Below are 20,081 nucleotides of genomic sequence, written 5' to 3'. Positions count from 1 at the left end.
ATTGTTCAGGAAGTATAATGCTAATATAGGCTACATCAGTGATAACGAATATTATTGGAGAAACACTAGTTGCACAATTCTAAATTTGTAATTAGCTTATTTTACAACAAGCAACAGTTCTCTTTTCAATAATAATAATTTAAAAAAAAAATACTATTTGGACAAGTTAGCACAGTGTTCTTTGGCTGTTAAAATGCACCATAAAGGCTAAAAATATAGCAAAAATATACAGCAATGTTTAATAGTTGACCACTAGCTAAATGTTAGCCTATCTGTTATGCAGTTAAGAACAGTTTATTATTCATGCAGTTTGGCTAATTTGAATATTAAATGGTTAATAAAAGGTTCTCTAAAAGCCAAATAGTGACTGTTACTGAAAATGAATGCAAAACATAAAGTGATTAAGTATTAGTAGTTACCACTAGGTAATTTCCAACAATATCTGTAACGCGGATTCTTTGAATTCATATTATTTAACAAGCAACAATTCACAATATAAAATAAAAGCTAACCCTAATGTTAGCTAATCAAAGCTGCAAATTTAATTTGTAGATAATCTCAACTATTTGAAAAGGTTGGATGCACATATATAGATATAGGACATATACATGTATATTTTAGTTAACCAATCATGGCCAGTGGTGAATTTGTTACTAGTACTCGTCTAACTACTTTGAATTTTGAATATAAAGAAAACATGCAGACTGTGAATTATTCAGCCAGTTAGTATTTTAATTAATATTATTGATATTATTGAAAGCATATGCAGCAAAAGTAATGTATTAACGCAGAATTTCACACGGGATAAATAAAGTATCTATCTATCTATCTATCTATCTATCTATCTATCTATCTATCTATCCTGCTAAATAAAAGCGAAGACAAACAAATATGCTTCCTTTAATTTGAAGGCAGACTGACTTCCGGTATCTACCTAGTTGCCTTTGTCTAACTTCGCGGTGAGACGGCTGCATCCAGTCACATGTGAATAACTGCCTTAACGTCTACACTGGTATTTTATGCCTAGTTTTGGTTGCCATTGTTAATGATCATCACTCAGCGAGAACTACTGAGTCAAGCAATGGCATAAAATTCCATACAAAATTAAATATTAGTTTCTTATCACAGGCTTCGGTGCATACAGAGTTCTGATCAAAATGGTTTTTAGTTTAGTTTAGTTTGAAATGTAATTTTTCCTAATCTGTATATCTGCTCCATCTCAGTAAAAATATTTTGAAACGAAGAGTATCTTCATGTTGGAACTTTCTTTATTTATTTCCATTTTTTTAATAATATGAAATAAACTGGAAGTTGGTCTTTATTAATTCAGCTTGGGCCTCAGTTAATATAAGACTGATCTCGCTGTCTCTCATCCGACCGCATTTTGAGACTTGTATGAAATAAAGTTGTAAAACATGACCTAATTTCACACTTTTTAATTTATTATAATTTAATTACTATATTGCAAAGCGCAGTAATCCATTACTATTGTTTCACCATTTCTGTGTTTACACCTTCTCTAATGGAAGTAGACTGACTCAGTTTGCTTTAATGTGCCTGACCAGATAATTTTATATTTGTGTTATGCAGAAAGAATTGGTCTTAATTCATTTTCTGTATTGCATTGCAAGGGGCCATCTGAATCTTTGCTGTGCTCCTGATATTTTAGCTGTGCATGTGATCCACATCCATATCTGTGGAATGTGCTCAACGGAGGCTGTGGTGTGGGGAAATGGGAAATCTAATACATTGCTTTTTTATTATATAATACTTATGTATCTGTTGCCAATGACAGCGTGCTGGTTGCATTTACATTGAGGTCAATATTCGCAGTTACAGGCAGATGAAGAATATCTTTCCAAACAACGGGACAAATTTCAAACATAAGTGGTGTTTTATGGAAAACAAGCCCAGAGAGAGACAGAGTCTGAAGTTCACACTGATCTTAGCATTCTCCTTGTTATGCATTAAAGTACAGTACATGTTTGACAAGATATATATATATATATATAAACTGACGTATAAAAGTGAAAATCATTGCACTGTTCAAATATTCACGGACATTTCCTCAAAGCAATATGACCACAGAACATTTTAAGTTACAAAAGGAGTCTGAACAGTTGGTCCCACATTCAAAGACAAGAAAGAAAGGAAGAGTTTGACTGTCCTGTGACATAATAAGAATTTTCTTAGGCAGATCTTGCAAAGTAACAACAATATTATGACCACCTTCCTAATATTGTGTAGGTCTCCCTTGTATCTCCAAAACAGTTGTGACTCATCAGAGAATGGATATGGGCCTTCTGAGGGTGTCCTGTGGTGCCTGGCAACAGGATGATGTTAGTGGGGGGCTTTGGGTCCTGTGGGTTGAGGGGAGGGGCCTCTGCGGATCATCCCACAGATACTTGATCAGTTTGGGATCTAGTGAATTTGGAGGCCAGGTCAACACCTTGTGATGCTATTCATGTTTTTTTGTGTTGTCCCTGCTGCCATCAAGGAGTGTCATTGCTATGGGGTGGGGGTGACTGGTCTGGTCTAGGTGGGTGGTACATGTCTAAGTAACATCCACATGAATACCAGGTCCAAAAGTTTCCCAGCAGAACATTGTATTGTCACAAGATGGTCAATGTAATTTACTTCTCCTGTCAGTGGTCATAATGTTATGCCTGTTCACCATGCTAGGTGTCAAAACTGGTATGTTCCTGGCCATGCAGTATTTAACTGGATAGTGAATTGGTGGGATTTTGAACAGCAGGTAGAAGATAAACAAGGCAATAAAGGTTTATGATGCTGATTCAGTGTGTGTATCTTTGAAGAAGCAATAATGTTTAAACTTTAAATTCAATAAAGCGAGCAGCCCTCTTGTTCAAGTAGGTGTGTGTGTGTGTGTGTGTGTGTGTGTGTGTACAAGGCATGTGGGTGGTGTGTGCGTGCTTATGTTCGAGAGCTTATAAGAGAGGCCTGTTTGAAGAGTTGATAAAGCTGCGCTGATAAGTCTGTGTTAACACTGCACCACTGCACCTAAGACCTGGGAGGCCCTGTCTGTCAACTTAGCAAGTGAGCCCAGATTACACACAGTGTATGAGGTCAACCACATGTTTGAATGCCTATCAGTTATTACACAAGCCCAGGTGTGGTCTCACACGCAGGGTGATCATGTCACATCATATTGGCAGCTCACGACAGCTGCAGAAGAGTTGCAGATTTCACTTAGGATATTTAAAACTGCAAATTTAACAAAGCTGCACCCAAATTAAATGGTGATGTGTTTTTTTAATTTTTTTTATTTTTACTTTGGAAAAGTATCATGATCACCAATCAATCATGATCACTGTGATGAGTTTTTACCTCTGTGTTATGATGTCAAAGCTGATCCAATAAGACGCTGCAGCTCACCTCGCCCCATGATCTGAGACGGGTTTGTTTCCAGCCTGCGCCCTTTGCTGCGTGTCATCCCCTCTCTCTCGCCCCATCACCCCCCCCCACCTTCCTCTGACACCGCCGCCGCCGGCGCCCATCGAATACAGCTTCAAACGGTCAAATTGTAACAATAACTTTAGAAAATGTGCAATAATTCGAGTGACTATCAAATATTTGTCAAGCTGCTTAAAGGAAAACTTCAGTCCGCCCTCTAGCAGGGTATTTGTTTTACTTTAATTTACTCAAATCATTGCAATTACTTAAAATACCAAACAGGATATCAACCAAGCCACTACTGAATCACTGAAAATTACAGACTGCTTTATTTTTCTTTCAGATCCCCAGATTAGTGGCATGCCGTGTTTCCCCAGCACGCACAGAAGCTTTTCACTCTCAAACAAACTAAAAACAACAGAAAGTACGAGGAAACCCAGGGAAATCTACTACCAAGACCCACTAAGGTATACTAAACAACAAAAGAGCAATTAATGCTAACAGCTACAGTATAGAAGGACTTGAATCTAAAATAGGTTCATAATGTACCCTTTTCTTTCTGCATTTGTTTCCACATATAACCCTGCTCTTAAGTTAAGTAAGTTTGGGTAAGTTTCTTTTTCAATTTCCGCATTTTATTATTTGGTCTTAAAGCGATCAGACACTTGACCTCTACCTAGTGTTCAGTATATTATCCTGACAGTTCATTCATTTTGAGTCCCTGAACAAATCTGAGATGTGCAGCAGCTTAGAAAATCCAAATGAATGAATGCATTTACATACAACGTCATCTGATCATCTATATTTTCAGTTTCTGGATTAAGGAAATCATATTGAGATTGAAGTTAACTTCCCGCATGTGCACTTTATTTGGTATCGTGTGTTTAATGATCAACCTGGTTTCTGCTGAGAGATCCGTTCAAGAAGTGTTTTTGTCAGCATGCAGCCTACTTCACATGTGGACACTTTGACTCGTACATTGTATGAAAACGCAAACGTGTATTAATGTTGTCTCAGTTCCATTAATTCTCCCGTTAATCCATGCCAGTGAATGTTCCCTAAATAGACAAATGTCTTCTGTGTAAAACAGGTGAATGCTTTGGCAAACAAAAACAATACAAGGCTTTGAATAAATAACTGTATCATAAAACAATAAAGAGTTTATGACAAGATGATGACATCTTGTCAGCACAGGCTTAAGACATGCATGTTTTACCCAGCCTATACGAATTTTCGTGAATTTTGGTAAAATGCAGTGTCATTCCTCTATAGTTTCTTAAACCTGTCTCTTTTAGTATGGGACTTCATCTTAGATTTGCCTGCTTTAAAAGGAAAACTTTAGCAGCATATATAGAGAAATACAGCTGTTGTGTGTCAACATGCTGTGCTATGTAGTTAGTATAATTGACACATTGAATGGAGGCGCCTCCTGGTGGCAGTTCTTAGTTACCGCAGGCACTAATTAACTTGCAGATATTTTTTTTAAAAAAATGCATTTTTGTTAGGTTGTTATGTTTTGGACTGATGTGTTCTCAGTCATGTGATACACATTTAACTAAAACAGCTATGTTTTTAATCCATGCAAAGCTCTTATATATAAAGTATTAGCAAACAAAGCTGCAGTATTTTACTCTAAAAGTGCATCAAGCTATTTCCAGTCCAAAAAATGTTCGCAGTGAGAACAGATGCTTTTAGCTTGTGCTTGTCCCACATTTCCCAAACCCCATTTCGCTGTATTTTGCATCCTAACAACCAAACAATATCAATAATGTATAGCTATATATCGCTTCAGTGGAACAGATTCCTTCTGTAATGTCTGAGAGGGCCTCACAAAGAAAACAGGCTTGATTTTTGTTGTTGATGTTGGTGTTTACTCAAAAGAAATCACACAAAACAGTGACAATGAAAAACAGACCTAGAAGATTGAGGAAAAGATGAAATTGTAAAGTCAAATGCCCATGTGCTATGCAGCCTTGTTGAGGTCAGTCTAGGGACAGTTCAGAGGGCTGAGAAGGCCACACTCGCAGTCAATACAGTCTCACATTAAAAGAAAACTACTATGAGAGCATGTTACATTCACTTAATTCAACCCCAAGAAATGCTAAAATACAAATAGTTTTTATAATGAACAACAGTACAATACAAATTATAGTACAGCATACAGCAGGGCAGTAAAATATAGAAACTAGAACCTATAAAAACAGGAGAGCACCTTTCTCTGTGTTTTATCGTACTAAAATCAACCTACTCTGCTTATAGAGCGTTAACCTGGTGGTCTGAATAGAGGCGGTAAAAACACACCACAGCACATTTGTGAATCTTCAGACTTTGCACACTAAAGACACAACGGAGGCAGCGCGGATGCTCTGCAGAGGAGCACCGTCACTGCCTGTGTCTTTCTCTGATGAAAAAGAAAACTGAATAAATAACATACAAACTTGAAAAACAATCTTAGATTTCATTCACATGTCATGAGGAGTTGGACGTGACGTCTCGTCTTGTGTGGGAGCATTTTTCTAAATCAGACATTCAGCACATTTTGCAGACAGCGGTGGCTTCAGATGGGAAGCTGACTACACCCCTCTTTATCTACACTATAAATTAAACTGTCAGAGAGCTCGTGCAGAAGCTTTTATTTGCTTGTTTTGATAGCTGTCACATGGCATAATGTGTACCAGAGAGTTGTAATTACTGAAGAGTCTGATAAAAGTATCTGATAACCACTTTGGAACATATTCTGTTTGTTTTTTTTATGCGCATACAAACAAGCACTCAGAGATACTCTAAAGTACTTTGTCTGCTTGGTACTGAAGATCCTCACAGGTTTTCTATTCTCTCACGTTCTCTTCCTGCTCAGCCTTCCAATAGCCAGCCCTGAAAACCACATCAGTGGTGTTTATTTCAGGAAACCCTCTGGCTGCTGCCGCCACCGTCTGCCTCCTCTGTTCCTCCTCCTGCACCCCACCTCCTCCACCTCACTGCCTCCTCCAGCGGTTCTTGGGTTTCTCCTCGCACCCGGGGCCCTCGCAGGTACCAGGCAGAGGGGGCGGGGGTGCCGGCGCAGCCTTCGCGGGGGCGGGTGTGTCTGCTATCTTTCTCACTCTGCTTAGCAGACCCGGGAGCTCGTATGAGATGGCTCTCTCTATCTTCTCCAGCAGACAGCCGCCACTCCAGCTGCAGTGGGAGGAGAGCTGCTTGAAGCTGGAAACCGGGTTCACCCCGAAGAAGTCCTGGTAGGCTTCCTTGTCGGGCAGGTCGAACTTGCTGACATTGGTCTTGGCTAGAATGGACTTGAAGATGTAGTACTTGTCGGGGTCGTTGACAATGTCTTGGAACACCTCGTAGGGGTCGCTAAACCAGCCCAGCTTGTCGTAGTAGGTCTGGAGGTAGCGGTCCACCAGCAGGGCGTGGATGCGCACACGGATGCCGTGCTGGCGGATGAAAGCGATCTTGTTTTCAATCTGATTCTCGATCACCTGCAAGACAAAGAAATGAAAGAGGACAGAGAAAGAGAAATTAAGTAAAAGCTCAAAACAAAAATAATTCCCTGTACACTGACCATGCAGAATGATGAAAGACTTGTGTACACTATTTATGTTTGCTCAGATAAAGACAGCTCATATAGTAAATTCTGATACATTGCTCCATTGGCAGCGTTTCATCAACCCTACCTCTACCCCAGCATCCTCCTGTAGGCTTAGTCTAGTTTCTCCTTACTGCATAGCTAAGCTTGATGTTTTCTTGTGGTGAGGTCTGAGCCAACAGGTGTTTGGTATCTACATAGTCTAATCTATCGTTGCAATGTTAGTCATGAGAGGTATACCTGGTTGAGGTCCTCCAGCAGAGAGATCTCCTCCTTCATGAAGAGACCCCGGCTGGTGTCTGCAGCGTAGTCCTGAGGCCAGAAGGAGCTGACGTAGACACGGGGCGGCTCCGTGACGTTGATCAGCGGAGCCATGCTCCAAAACAGAGCTCCGTAGACCCTCATCAGGTTCTGCGTGGAAAGGCTGTCAGCCTTGTTGAGGATGAGGCGGATCTGGGACTCGCGGCCTTTCATCTGCTTGAAGAGCATCTCCAGCTCGCCTCCCACGTCCAGCTTGGTGGGGTCGAACACCAGGAAGATCAGGTCGGCCCGGTCGATGAACCACTGGCACACCTCGTTGTATGGGTAACCTGAGGAAGAAGAGGACTGTTAGAGATGAAGCGCACCAAAAGATGACTTTTACTGACTGTTTGAAAGGTAGCAACACAACATGATGGAAACAAGATAACATATCCCACAAATGAGAAGCTCTCTCTTTTAGTTCAAGAGTAAGAATCGGTTGCAGTGATGGGATTTATTTTTTTTCTTTATGAAATAGCATTTGGCTTTTCCAAAAAAGTCTCAATGCCAGAATCTTTACATTATATGTGTATTTATTAGTCTGAATTATTGTTTTCTGTACAAAGCTTTGTTGTGATCTAATCATAACTCATATACTGTAAAATGTAAGACTTATTAGACTGCCTGCCTGCCTGCTTTTTTTGTGCGTGTTGATGTGCTTAACTGCTTAATCTGATTCTGTTTGACCTACACCGAGCAAGCATAACATTATGACCACCTTCCTAATATTGAATAGGTCTTCTTGTGCCTCCAAAACAGTGGTGACTCATCAGAGAATGGACATGGGCCTTCTGAGGGTGTCCTGTGGTGTCTGGTAACAGAATCTTGTTAGTGTGGACCTTTAGGTCCTATGGGTTGAGGGGAGGGGCCTCTGTGGATCATCCCACAGATACTGGGATCTATTGAATTTGGAGGCCAGGTCAACACCTATTGCTGTTCTTCATGTTTTTTGAGTTGTTCCTAAAGCGTTTTTGTGTGTGTGTCTGTGTCAGGCTGCATCCTGCTGGGGATGGCTGCTGCCATCAAGGAGTGTCATTGCTATGGCCTAGTCTGGTCTGGTCTAGGTGGGTAGGTCTAGTGTCTAAGTAACATCCACATGAATGCCAGGTCCAAAAGTTTCCCAGCAGAACACTGAATTGTGTCAATGTTATTCACTTCACCTGTCAGTGGTCATAATGCTGTGGCTGACTGGTGAACACTGAACATAGAGTCTACTGATCTGTCACTGACTGAGTGACAGAGCTTTCAAACTGATCACAGCTGCATAACTGTCTCTATAAGAGTGTTCTGAAATGTTATTGGAGCGGTTTATCCAGTGAAAGATCCTAGATGTTATCTTCTGTGTTATTATCTATGACAATTGAACAAACTAAAGAAAGCGAACATGTGCTGCTTTCTTGTGTCTAAAACAAAGGGAACAGGTCTGGTTTGAGTTTTCTTGAAGACAGTATGCCTCTTGGATGACTTCAGCTGAAGAAGCCACTTGATCAAGTGGTGAAATACCTTCAAGAAAACTCAAACAAGTCCAGCTGCCTTTGTTTTAGCATTGTTTTGGATACACTGTGACCCGGATGACTGAGAATCTGTATGAGTATGCTTTTATATGGAAATATTAGTTGTTACTAATTGTCACCTCTCTCCTGCTGCTTGCGGTTTTCAATGATGCCCGGTGTGTCAACGAAGGTGACCCTCTCCAGCAGCTTGTGGGGCATCTCAATGCCAACCAGTCGCTCCAGGAAGCCCTGGCCGAACTTCTCCAGGGGCGAGAAGGACCGTGAGCTGTCTGCTGCCATCACGATTCCCTCTATGGTCCGCAACTTCTCGCCGTGCATTATGACGGTGTACTCAGATGTGGTGGGTTCAGCACCTGGTGGAAGGGCGACGGGGGAATGATTTAGCGGCACAGATTTAGGAGCCGACACCTTTACGCTAAGAGTCAGGTTTTAACTGTGCGAACCTGTGTAGAGTTCCTGAGAGGTGCCGTGAAGACCCAGCAGGTAGTTGATCATAGAGGACTTGCCGACACTCCAGGGTCCCAGAAACAAAACCATGGGCTTGGAGGTGACCTCGCCATCTGAGCATGTGTGCATCAGAGACAGACACAGAAAAAGAAGAATTAAAAATCAGCTTAAGACAAAGTAGTAGTGTGTTAATTAATCTTTTTAGGAGGCTATGCTAAGCTGCAATGGTACTTTATTACAATTCATAACATTTGATGTGTCAAGGCAGCTCAATGCAAGTATATAGTAGTGTTATATACGTATTAAGTCCATATGTCCAGCAGCGCCGTCTTCAAGTCAAAGTACAATTTTCTCTTCACACAAAACGCTTAAAGTGACATTATGCAACACTAACACTGATGTTTAACATGGTCCTGTGTAACATCCTGATTGCCACCATGCACTGTACTTCCATTCATCCCCACATGGTGTCCCAGAGTCACACGGCCCACTGTTGAGTCTACCTCCCGCTCCTCAATATAAATATTACTTCCTGCCCTCAAGTGCTATGGAACAAAGTTGCAGGGTGCCTGGCCTGCACAATGTTCCCTTTAAATTTCAGCAGACAGAGTCCTTATTGTGCCACTCTGTGCGCCTGGTTTGAATAATGTCAGGTCCTGGCACAATATTCATTCTTAATTATGACTTTATTTGGACTTCACGGTTTCTGTGCAGCTCCGTTTGATTTGAACCATGTGCTCGAACAGTGCGGTGACCTGGCAAAGTTCGCTGGTGAGTGGGTATGGTGCGTTGCTCATGGATTTCCACTGAGTTGCCAGAAGGAACAGTTATGCTTTTACACATGACAGCTAACTTTCGGGAAAAGAAATCTTTGGAAGTTAAGCAGTTAAGCCGATTAATTTTGGAGCTGCTGTGTCTGCAGGATTAGTATTTGCATATTTTTTGGTTTTATTTGGCTTGTTGACAAAGCTGTGGAGTCAACAGAATGATGGATGTCAGTCGCAAGGAGGCATTTGTAATTCAAATGTTTGCAGCTTTGTAATTTACAGTTTAATAGTATATGCCCCTGCTGTCACAGTGAGCCTGGAAAGCCTCTTGAGGCTCGGGAAGAGTTACCTGTGACTTCATGCTGCCTGAGCTCATTATACTTGAAGGCTTGTTCCATTGGCTTGATGGACTTGTGGTAGACGTTCAGCAGTGTTTTCATAGCACCTAGAGAGAGTAAAGCAGAGAGAAGTTGTGCTGTAATAGGTGGGATGTAGTGACCAGAAGGCCTCCTGTACAAGAGAATAACTCATGTTCTTGCTACCATAACTGATGGCAACAATTGCTGCTGCCGTACATGATGAATGACCCCCATGACGTTTATTGAATGGAGATAAGTTGAGGTGATTAAGAAACTGGCTCTGCTGCAGCTCCGCGGCCTCTCTGAAACGAACCAATACGATTCAGCAGAACAGAGAGGCTTTCATTGCTGAGGACGGAGTCACACATCTGCGCTGATTAATCACCTGCCTGCAGACGTGTCTGCACACACGCGCGCATTCATACAGCACGCACACACACGTACACGTGAAGGCCCCGGGACAGAGACATCATGAAGCAATTTGCAGAATAGTTTCAGCAGGAAAGCCCCAAAAATAGTTTCAAACTTCCTTTCATTTGCATGCAAACACATCTGTTTTTTCTTCCCCGCTGACAAAGTAGCTGTAAACATTCTGCCGCATTTTGATTTCAGTGCATGACTTCAGGCATCACCACAGCAACAGTCTGAAAGAGATTTGAAATGGTGGTTTTTGAGGATGTGTCTTTAGTCTGTTCAATACACACTGAGCATGTTTCTGAGCATGCCTGGGAGGGTGAAGCTAATATGTACCATTCATATTTTCTCATGTCAGTGATTTGGGGATATATTTGTTCCTTACTTGAGAACTCTTCGGTGGCCTCAGCAGCTGCCAGCCGCAACGTGTCCTCAATGTGGGAGCGGTCCCTCAGTGCCCGGCCGACTGGTTCGTCTGCTGTGTGCTCTGATTGGAGGAAAAGTCTGTCAGTCAGCAGCTGTTAAGATCAAAAGCATGCAGTCACCTGCGATTATAGCCGATAACTAATGTTTTGAAAGCAGTCTTGCTTTTTCACATTCTCTTTTCCAATAAAATTGTTGAATGCATAAACTTCTGCTGACACGGTTACAAAATCACTGTGCTCCACCAGGTAAACGGTTTCCTGAGCTGTGAGTGATCAGGCCATCTGGGCTAAGCACAGATTCAACTGTTATATCATGCTGTTGTCCGGCTATCGGTATATTCCTTTCCAATGCTATTTCAGTCAGTTTATTTCTGTACCAGAGGTTGTAGCTAATTCCTCTTTAGCTACACACAGTGTCATATTCAAGAAGTTTGGCATGAGCAAAAGAAAATGAAAGGAGGAGAGGAAGGTAGACTTTTGCTATCATTTCATGACATATCAAAAGGAATATCTCTAAATTCTCATAAGGCATACTGTATACACCCATCAGGCATAACATTATGTAGGTCTCCCTTGTGCCTCCAAAACAGTTGTGACTCATCAGAGAATGGACATGGGCCTTCTGAGGGTGTCCTGTGGCACTGTGTTGTTAGTGGGGGCCTTTGGGTCCTATGGGTTGAGGGGAGGGGCCTCTGTGGATCATCCCACAGATACTTGATCAGTTTGGGATCTAGAGAATTTGGAGGCCAGGTCAACACTTTGTGCTGTTCTTCATGTTTTTTTAGTTGTTCCCAAACTGTTTGTGTGTGTGTCTGTGTCTGTGTCAGGCTGCATCCTGCTGGGGATGGCTGCTGCCATCAAGGAGTGTCATTGCTATGGGATGGGGGTGCCTGGTCTGAATTGTCACAAGATGATCACTGTTATTTACGTCTCCTGTTTGTGGTCTTAATGTTGTGCTTGATTGGTGTATCCTACATACATATCATTATAATTAACTTATTTATTGCCAGGTTGTAGAGGGAAACATATTAGCTAAGCTAAGCTAATATCACCTTGCTGTAGCTTGGACAACGCTCACAATAATGGGGAAACATGACACTGTGCTGTCATCTTTCATAGCAGGTGCAAAGAACCAGACACAAGAGGATGGCTGATTTACTGTAACACCCACTGGTTAATGGTGGCAGTAAAATATTTAAAGTCACTCTCCTACTCCAGCTTTTGATGTCAAAAAATACGCTTGAAACCTTCCATATAAAAGTAATATATAATAACAAGACACATAGAACCCTAGTGGTGTTATTTCTGCACCTTTGGCTTGATACTGTGCAGGCTCCTCTGCAGTCACCTCCTCCACTGTCACTTCCTCCCCATCAGCAGGCGTCTCTTCAGCCACAGGAGCCATCTCCACTGTTGTTTCCACACCTACATCCTCCACAACTACTTCCTCCACAACATGTCCTGGCACAACCTCTGGTGCCGGTTTTGGTTCTTCTGCCACTTGTGGTTCCATTTCCTCAACTTCCAGGTCTGTTTCTTGAAGCTCGGCAGGTTCTTCCTCAGGTTCTGTAATAGCGACTTCAGCCTCCTCTTCAGCTGCCTCCTCTGCCACAGTTTCAGCAGTTATCTGCTCCTCAGCTGCTGCCTCTGTTTGCTCCTGGGTGTGTTCCTCTTCCTCAGGCTCAGCTAACCTCTCCACCTCTTCAGGTAATGCAGCCTCCTCAGCTACTCCCTCCTCCTCTTCCTCCTCCATACTTTGATCCTCCACTGTCTCCTCCTGGGGCTCTGCCTCAGCCTCTTCTTCAGATGTCACCTCTTCTTCTTTTTCCTCTACTCCTTCTTCCCCTTCACTAGCTACCTCCTCAGCAGAAGAATCACCTTCAGGTGCAGGTGCTTCTTCCTCCTCTTCATGCTCTGAGGAAGGGGTGCTTGGTTCCTCTTCAGTATCTAAAGCTGGGGGTTTGCAGGGCTGGCACATGGCTCTCTCCGGGGCCGGGGTGTCATTGGAGGAGCTTTGGCTGCTGGGTTTTCCTGCTGTGTCACATCCGCAGGAGAAAAGATCTCCCTCTGGCTGCTGGAGCTGCAGACGCATGAGGGGTTCCTCATCATGAATGGAGGAGTCTAGCAGGATATTAAAGGGGATGAAAGAAGACAGACTATGATTATACAACATTACTGAACTTACTGAAATACATTTTACATAAAAGAAAGAAAATGTAGGTTCATGAGAAATATGATCTTGATACAAACAACCTGCATGCTAAGGAACTTGACTATGCTGATGAGTTTGCATTTAAAAGCATCCTATCCCAAACTTTAAAAGAGCCATTATGTTATTTAACTCAGCTGGACATCTGCAGACGGTCACCTTTGTTTGTGACGTCAGAACTTGACCAGTGCTCTGTCACCGTGAAGGCGCAGAGCCGATCACATGTTAAACACCTCCCAGATTTCAGACTCAGATTTCACCTCCTTGAATGGTGGTACTAAGGAATGGACTATTTAGGGCCGTCAAACAGCAGATGGTTGTTTAGGGAATCTAAAAGAAGACAGCTGAGTGGACAGCTTGGAAAAGAAAAATGTATTTATGTCACTGTCTAGTTTTATTAATACAAAAAACACATGTGAGTGAAAGTTTAGTTCCCTTATTGTTTTCATTTGAAACTGAGAGAAGATGAGAAAAAACACTTTAGCATGGAGGTTAGATATCTGATTTGAGTCTGACTTGATGTCATATGTTAATACTAGTGCAAATATTGAGTGGATTCAGAAATGTTTATTGCAGAAAACTGTTTTTTTTTTTTCACTGAATAGTCTCAGTTTATTACAGCATTAGCAATAAAGAAATGATTTTCTTAAATGCCTTTTAGCTTATAATCTGCATGTGTGCACTCCTTTCTCCCAGAATTCTTTCTGATACAGAGAAAGCCAGTACAGACAGTTTTTTTTAAATTTAGTGTTATGTTTAAATGCATGATTTTTCACTTTTCAACAATTAAGCCAAAGATGCCCTCATTGCTTCTTGCAGGTCAGTTGAGAGACATCTCTAAAAGTAGCTCACACAAAGTCCAGAGCAACTTCCGATAAAACACACATCAGCGCTGCCCAGCATCATGCATTAGATTACAGTTACCATGGCTTCTAAATACTCATGTCCATAAACAGGGGACTCCCTCACTGTTACACCATATGCACGCACAGATGCAGTGTACAAAGAGCACACGGCAGTGACCTCTGTTTAATTATACCTGCCTGTGAGTTGGAACGCACCGTAGTACACAGTGTAATGTGATGTGAGACTGTTAAATGTATGTGTGCATGTATGAGTACGAGATGGGGTCATTGTGGTGGTGGTCACTGCCTTTAGATACCCCGTCATCATTTCTCATTTAATTCTGTAAGGCTTGTCTTCAGTTCACAATTTCTTCTTTCCTTGAGTCATGATTATTCATGACTTGAATAACAACTTGATTATAAAAAACCTAATCAGAATAACCACGAATCATATTTAATCAGACGTTCAACCAATCTTTAGACTTTACAGATGCTTTACACAGACCAAGGTCTTTTCACTTAATCTGTCTGTTTAGACCTCTAGTCAGACTGAGGCTAGATGGAGGTATGCTGGAAAACTATTGTTGATCCTAACATATCTAACAGGAAAAGCATATACACAACTAATAAACAGCTGAATTCCTTTTAGCTGAGGCAGTTCAAGGGTCCTGGTGTTGTGCATGCTGGCGTACATGTGGGATTAACAAAAATGGTTTCACATGCGCTGAACTGAAGACCAAAGGTCTGCTTTGACTGCTTTGATCAAAGACTGTAATATAAGAATAATACCATGAGCTGGAGATGCAACACATGACTCATCCATGGTGTGTGTTATCGAGACTGCCTGCTCCCAGACCTCTCAATCAGTGACCACATCTCAGATTAGTTCAGCAAATTGAAACCAGATGGCACTTCAATCAAACTATCGGGCGGGTATTGCTGCAGGTGATAAAATGCATGATGAGAAGCATGGTTCTCAGCTGCTTTCTGTTTTAAATGTGGAAGTGAAAGTGCCGGTGTAAAGCCTAGAAGCGAATCCACCGAACCAAGATCAGCACATTTGTATTTTAGCTTGGACTGACTTAACGCTCATCTAATTCTCCTTAATGATGCTAGCAGGACGCCATGTTCTCTCTTGTCCCTGTGCTGTTATCCATGATGCTTTGCTTCCCCTATTTTAAGGCCTTGAATCACACATCAAACTATTTTGTTCTCGTGATGCTGCTTGTCACCTCCTGAATCTAGAAGCTTTGTTAGCTTATCACCTCCAGAGGGGGGTTGTCAGCATCAGCAGCCAGAGAACTTCCTAAAGCATCCTTAACGTAACATCCTAAACTATGAAGATGTTTTAATCTAGACTGTTTTGGGTTGGTGCTGTTTGGTAGCACGCTTTTCAACAGCCACAACAGTTAAATGGTGTTTTGTTCGAAATCTAAGCAAAGTCCAAAGTATTGTAATATGAGCTCTGTGACTCTCAACAGGTGAAACCAGAAGATGTCTAGTGTTTGACTTGGCCATCACCAACTACAGCAGCAATACAAACCTATAGGTTAAAGAGTCTGAGCCAACAATCAGGATAGGATCAGAGATAAAAACTACGCACAAAGGTTTGGTGACATCTGTCGAGCTAGATCTGCTCTTTTAAGTGCCATTTGGCCTTCAGGGAGACACTGAGTGAATGTGAGGACATTACCACAGTTACATATTCACTGTGTTCTCCCTCGCTGTCCCTGGCAGCCGTTGATACATTCCTGTCTAGCCATCTGCCGTTCAGTGTGGCCTAGGGGTTGTAGAAACGTGCCTTGGCCAGACTTAAGTGTACTGTAGGTGTCAGATATTGAGTGAATCAAAGGAGAGGGACATCAGTTAGGGGAAACCAGAGGACGATGCTCGAACAATATTCTGATTTTTAAAAATCGCTCTTAATGGGCGTCGTACAAACTGAAGGCCACTGCAGCCACACAAGCTGAACTGGCTTTTCTGAAGATCATTTTCTGCTGTGCTAGGTTCCAGCAGTGGCCAAATTAAATTAAAGTTAACATAATTAGGAAGAGGACGACGATGTGCCAGCGGGGGAGGAGAAAATGAGAGAAAGAATCCATGTGAAAATAATACTTTCTGAGAATACTCTGTCAAGACTAACTTGATAAAGAGGTAAACTAAAGAAGTGCTATTCAGTTTTAATCATAATGGTTATGGGGATGGTTTTGTGGACTTGCTAGTTGGTCCGGACTCAAATAGCTAGTACAACAACTATTGTATGCCATGAAAATATGTACAGACTTTTCCCTAATGGGATGAATTGCAAAAGCATGTAGCGCCATCAGCAGGGCAAATTTTAAAATTTCCCCAAAGCAACCCCAGAAAAATGAAGCTCCTCTTTTCGTGTGGTGCGAATTAGAAAGCTGCCAGAGATCGGCATGTTAATATGGTCATTGTTGGCATTTTAGAAGGCTGGCGGTGATATTAAAGTTCAGCCTCACAGGGCTTGGCAGCAGACTTTGCATCTTGCTAGCTGCTAAGTAAATATTTTGCCCGTGGACCCGTTTTCAAGTCAAACCAGACGGGATGGTCGCTGGTCTGTCTGCACATTCACTGGAGCGTCGAGCTACTGTGAGCTCAAGGAGAGCCAGTAATTTAATTAGATTAACTTCAGAAAAGTTTGACATTTTTGGGGATACAATTTCAGCGAAATGTATTAAATGCATGTTTTACCTACACAACCGTTTAATTTTAGTTTGAGCTGTGCTCTAATAGGGTGCAGAGCCTTCTGTGAGTGAGTTTTCTTTTCCATCAAATATTGGTGCATTTAAGGTGGATAGTTGTTGTCTAACATACCTAAACAGTTATGTGCTCTATTATCTAGCTACAAGTCCAGCAGATTCGTATTCATAGCCGTGTGGCTAGCCACCAAATACTGTATGTCCAATATTCCTTGTCTATCTAGCTCTGATCTCCTCCGACTCCCAAGAGACATATTTGGGTCTAGCTGAAAAAACTTTGTGAGAAAACAACTGCCTGCGACAGCTGGAAATGATGTTGATGAGAGCAATGATCCAGATCCAGAGCACTAAATTTGCAGGCAATAAAACCAACACACTAAAGTGCTCTGTAGAGCAGCTGAGTTGGGGAATAATTCTCTGTAGGTCTGTCATTATGATTGATCTCTTTCACATTTCACAAAGTAATTGAATCCATCGATCAGCACAGCTTTAGATTATTCTCTTTGGTAATAATTGTTTAGTCAGTTTAAATTCATTCTTGCAAAAATAAAACACTGTGCTAATTTTCTAAAGTCTAATCTATTGAAGCTTTTCTGAAAACTTACAAGTGCAATACATTACTAATAGACAAGCATGCTGTGCTCTCATCAGTGTCAGTCAGCTATGTTCGGTCGTGAACATTTTGCAGGCAGGACCAGTGTATGGCACAAACCAAAACAACACAGCACACCATACAAAGTTATTTGGGCATTGGACAGATATTTTGTCTGCCTCTGTTGCTATCAAAGTTTAATGTGGCTCTCCGGCGGTTCCTCAGTCCACTCAGACCACCTCTGCTGCTGCACCAAAGCGTGGCCAGAGCGCAGTGTGGTGGGGACAGAGTGGGACAGGTGCCTGGGTGCCGGATAGTACATCTTTGAGACAGAAATAGTCCGACAATGAGTCAGAGGGTGAAAAGAAGGAGGGATAATTCCACTCCTATTTTCAGGAAGCGTGACGCTCTTCTCGTGAGGCACGCCTGCAACTCTGCGGCGCTGTTGCTTACAGTCAGTGCAACAGTGTGCGGCTGGGCATGACTAAGAATCTTTTCTGAGAACAAGAACAATAAATGCATCAACGATAGGACTGGTGACATGAGCCCCACAGTAAAACGTGGTGTTAATACACTTAAATACATAGTCAACATACAATATACTTAATGCACAGTCATTCTTTTTTTTTTTTTTTTAACAAACATATAACCAGCAGAGTTATTGCATTTCTGGATAGTTTATAAAAAGAAAGCACCTATCTAACACATCTAATTCTAACTCTAATTACCACCTACCAACACTAATTTATTTAATTAATAGTTACATGGAGAGATTTCTGTTCCCATCTCTGCCACTGCTTCAGTTCATTTTAATTTAGCTTTGTTTTTAATAGTACTCAATTATCTAGTTATGCAACTTTAAACAGCCCAACAGTTGGTCTACTGTATCATGGTCCTACATGCCTTCTGAGCCCTCTCAGGCCTGTTATAGACAGGACATCCCCTGGACATGGACCATGCTGACTGGAATGACAGATTAGCAGCTCTGCAGACGGAGCAGCGAGGGAGCGACGAAGCTTTATTGAGACATTAAAGGCAGCACGGACTTTAGCTGAAGACGTGGAGTCCATTTGAGCTCATGTCTTTGTGATTGTCCTGTAATTACAAGCAGGTGTATGTCTTCGCGTGCGACTATGAGCGCGATGCGCGTGCTCTCCCGAGAGCTTTAACGAGATGTGTGTCAGTCCATGGCACTGGTGAGCACAGTATCTGGTGACGACTTTGTTTGACTGATGCCTGACACCTGGCTACAGCGGCTTGGAGGGGCAAACATGAGCCAGGGCAAGGACAGACAAGGGTACTCTCTGCCTCAGCCTTAATCTAGAATGACACGTCAATTACCCTCGAAAGGGCAACAAATGTGATGCACGCGTCTTCATTTAATGTTCCACGGCAGAAATGTCTGATTTATTAAGAAAAGAAACTGACTTGACTTTTGAGGTGCATCTGTAGAGTATCAAGTGAGTGCGAAATGCCAAAATCCTCATTTGAGTCTCGCCTTGAGTCTCGGTGCTGTGAAAAATCAAACTGAAAGAGGGACCCAGGGGGAGAATAAATAATTTCAGCGAGCTTTGGCTGCAGCAGAGAATGCGACTCTTTGTTTGTGGCGGCTCCAAGTCGCTTTGTCAGTGCTGTCACCGTGTTTCTCTCCAGGGCAGAGAGCATAAGCAGCAGGCAGGACAGTTTCCATCAGCTGGTCTCACACCTCAGCACTGACATTTCCACTTGTATAACTGCAGATTCTGCGCTGCACCGTGGACACATATGGTACTCTAAACCTTTTCTGCCCAGTCAGCTGAATTTACATGTATAGAGGTCTGTCAAAAACACAACCACTGTTGTGACAGGAAATATGCTACACTGCACATTTGAAAGACACAAAAGACCTTGACTAAATATGCTTTCACTATATTATCCCATAGGTAATACAACAGAGCTGGTAAAGATAAATCTTTTAAACTTTCATTCATTGTTGACCTCTGATTTGATCAAACACACAGGCCAAATCCCCACACAGCAAATCGACAGTTGTTGAACAGCGTTTCCAGTTTGCACACCACACCTGCCTAAATACCAGCTAACAAACAGCACGGCACGTCTTAAATATTTCACCCAAAACCCATCACCCTCCAGCATACCTGCAGCACAAAGTGCCAGAAGAGACAGAAAGCAGCACACAGACACCAGAGACTTCATTTTGGCTGCCAGGGGCCTTCCGCTCATCTCCCCAGGCTATATATACTGGTCTGGTTGAAGGTCAGAGGGCAATGCCAGTGGAGGCGGGACGCAGCTGCTGCACCCTTATCAGCCATTGTGTGTCTGCTGCCCGGTCCAATCAGGAATGCTAAAAGAAGAGGGAAGAAAGCAGAGCCTGGCTGACCATGTTGGGCTCTGGAAGGTTAGAAATTATTGTTTAAGGACTCAGCATAAACAGAAAGTATAGATTTTGGTTAACTTAATAACTTAATATCTTTACACCACTGACTGCA

At 42.2% G+C, this 20,081-nt stretch overlaps 1 protein-coding gene across 1 annotated transcript; it reads right to left on the bottom strand.

The window, feature by feature from the left end:
* Positions 1-6,389: 6,389 nt before the first annotated feature.
* Positions 6,390-19,788, bottom strand: LOC311494896 (sarcalumenin; the record flags this gene model as incomplete). The annotated part of the gene is made up of 8 exons (XM_084554159.1): positions 6,390-6,890; positions 7,238-7,587; positions 8,931-9,164; positions 9,255-9,371; positions 10,375-10,470; positions 11,184-11,285; positions 12,535-13,344; positions 19,719-19,788. The coding sequence occupies 8 exons, from the start codon at positions 19,786-19,788 to the stop codon at positions 6,390-6,392; spliced, it is 2,280 nt and encodes a 759-aa protein (XP_084410285.1).
* Between the last annotated feature and the right edge of the window lie 293 nt (positions 19,789-20,081).

This window comes from Chelon labrosus (assembly GCF_963514085.1).
Source record: "Chelon labrosus genome assembly, chromosome: 2".
Taxonomy (NCBI): Eukaryota; Metazoa; Chordata; class Actinopteri; order Mugiliformes; family Mugilidae; genus Chelon; species Chelon labrosus.
The sequence above is the reverse complement of the archived record's forward strand: the minus strand, read 5'-3'. Positions and strand labels throughout refer to the sequence as shown.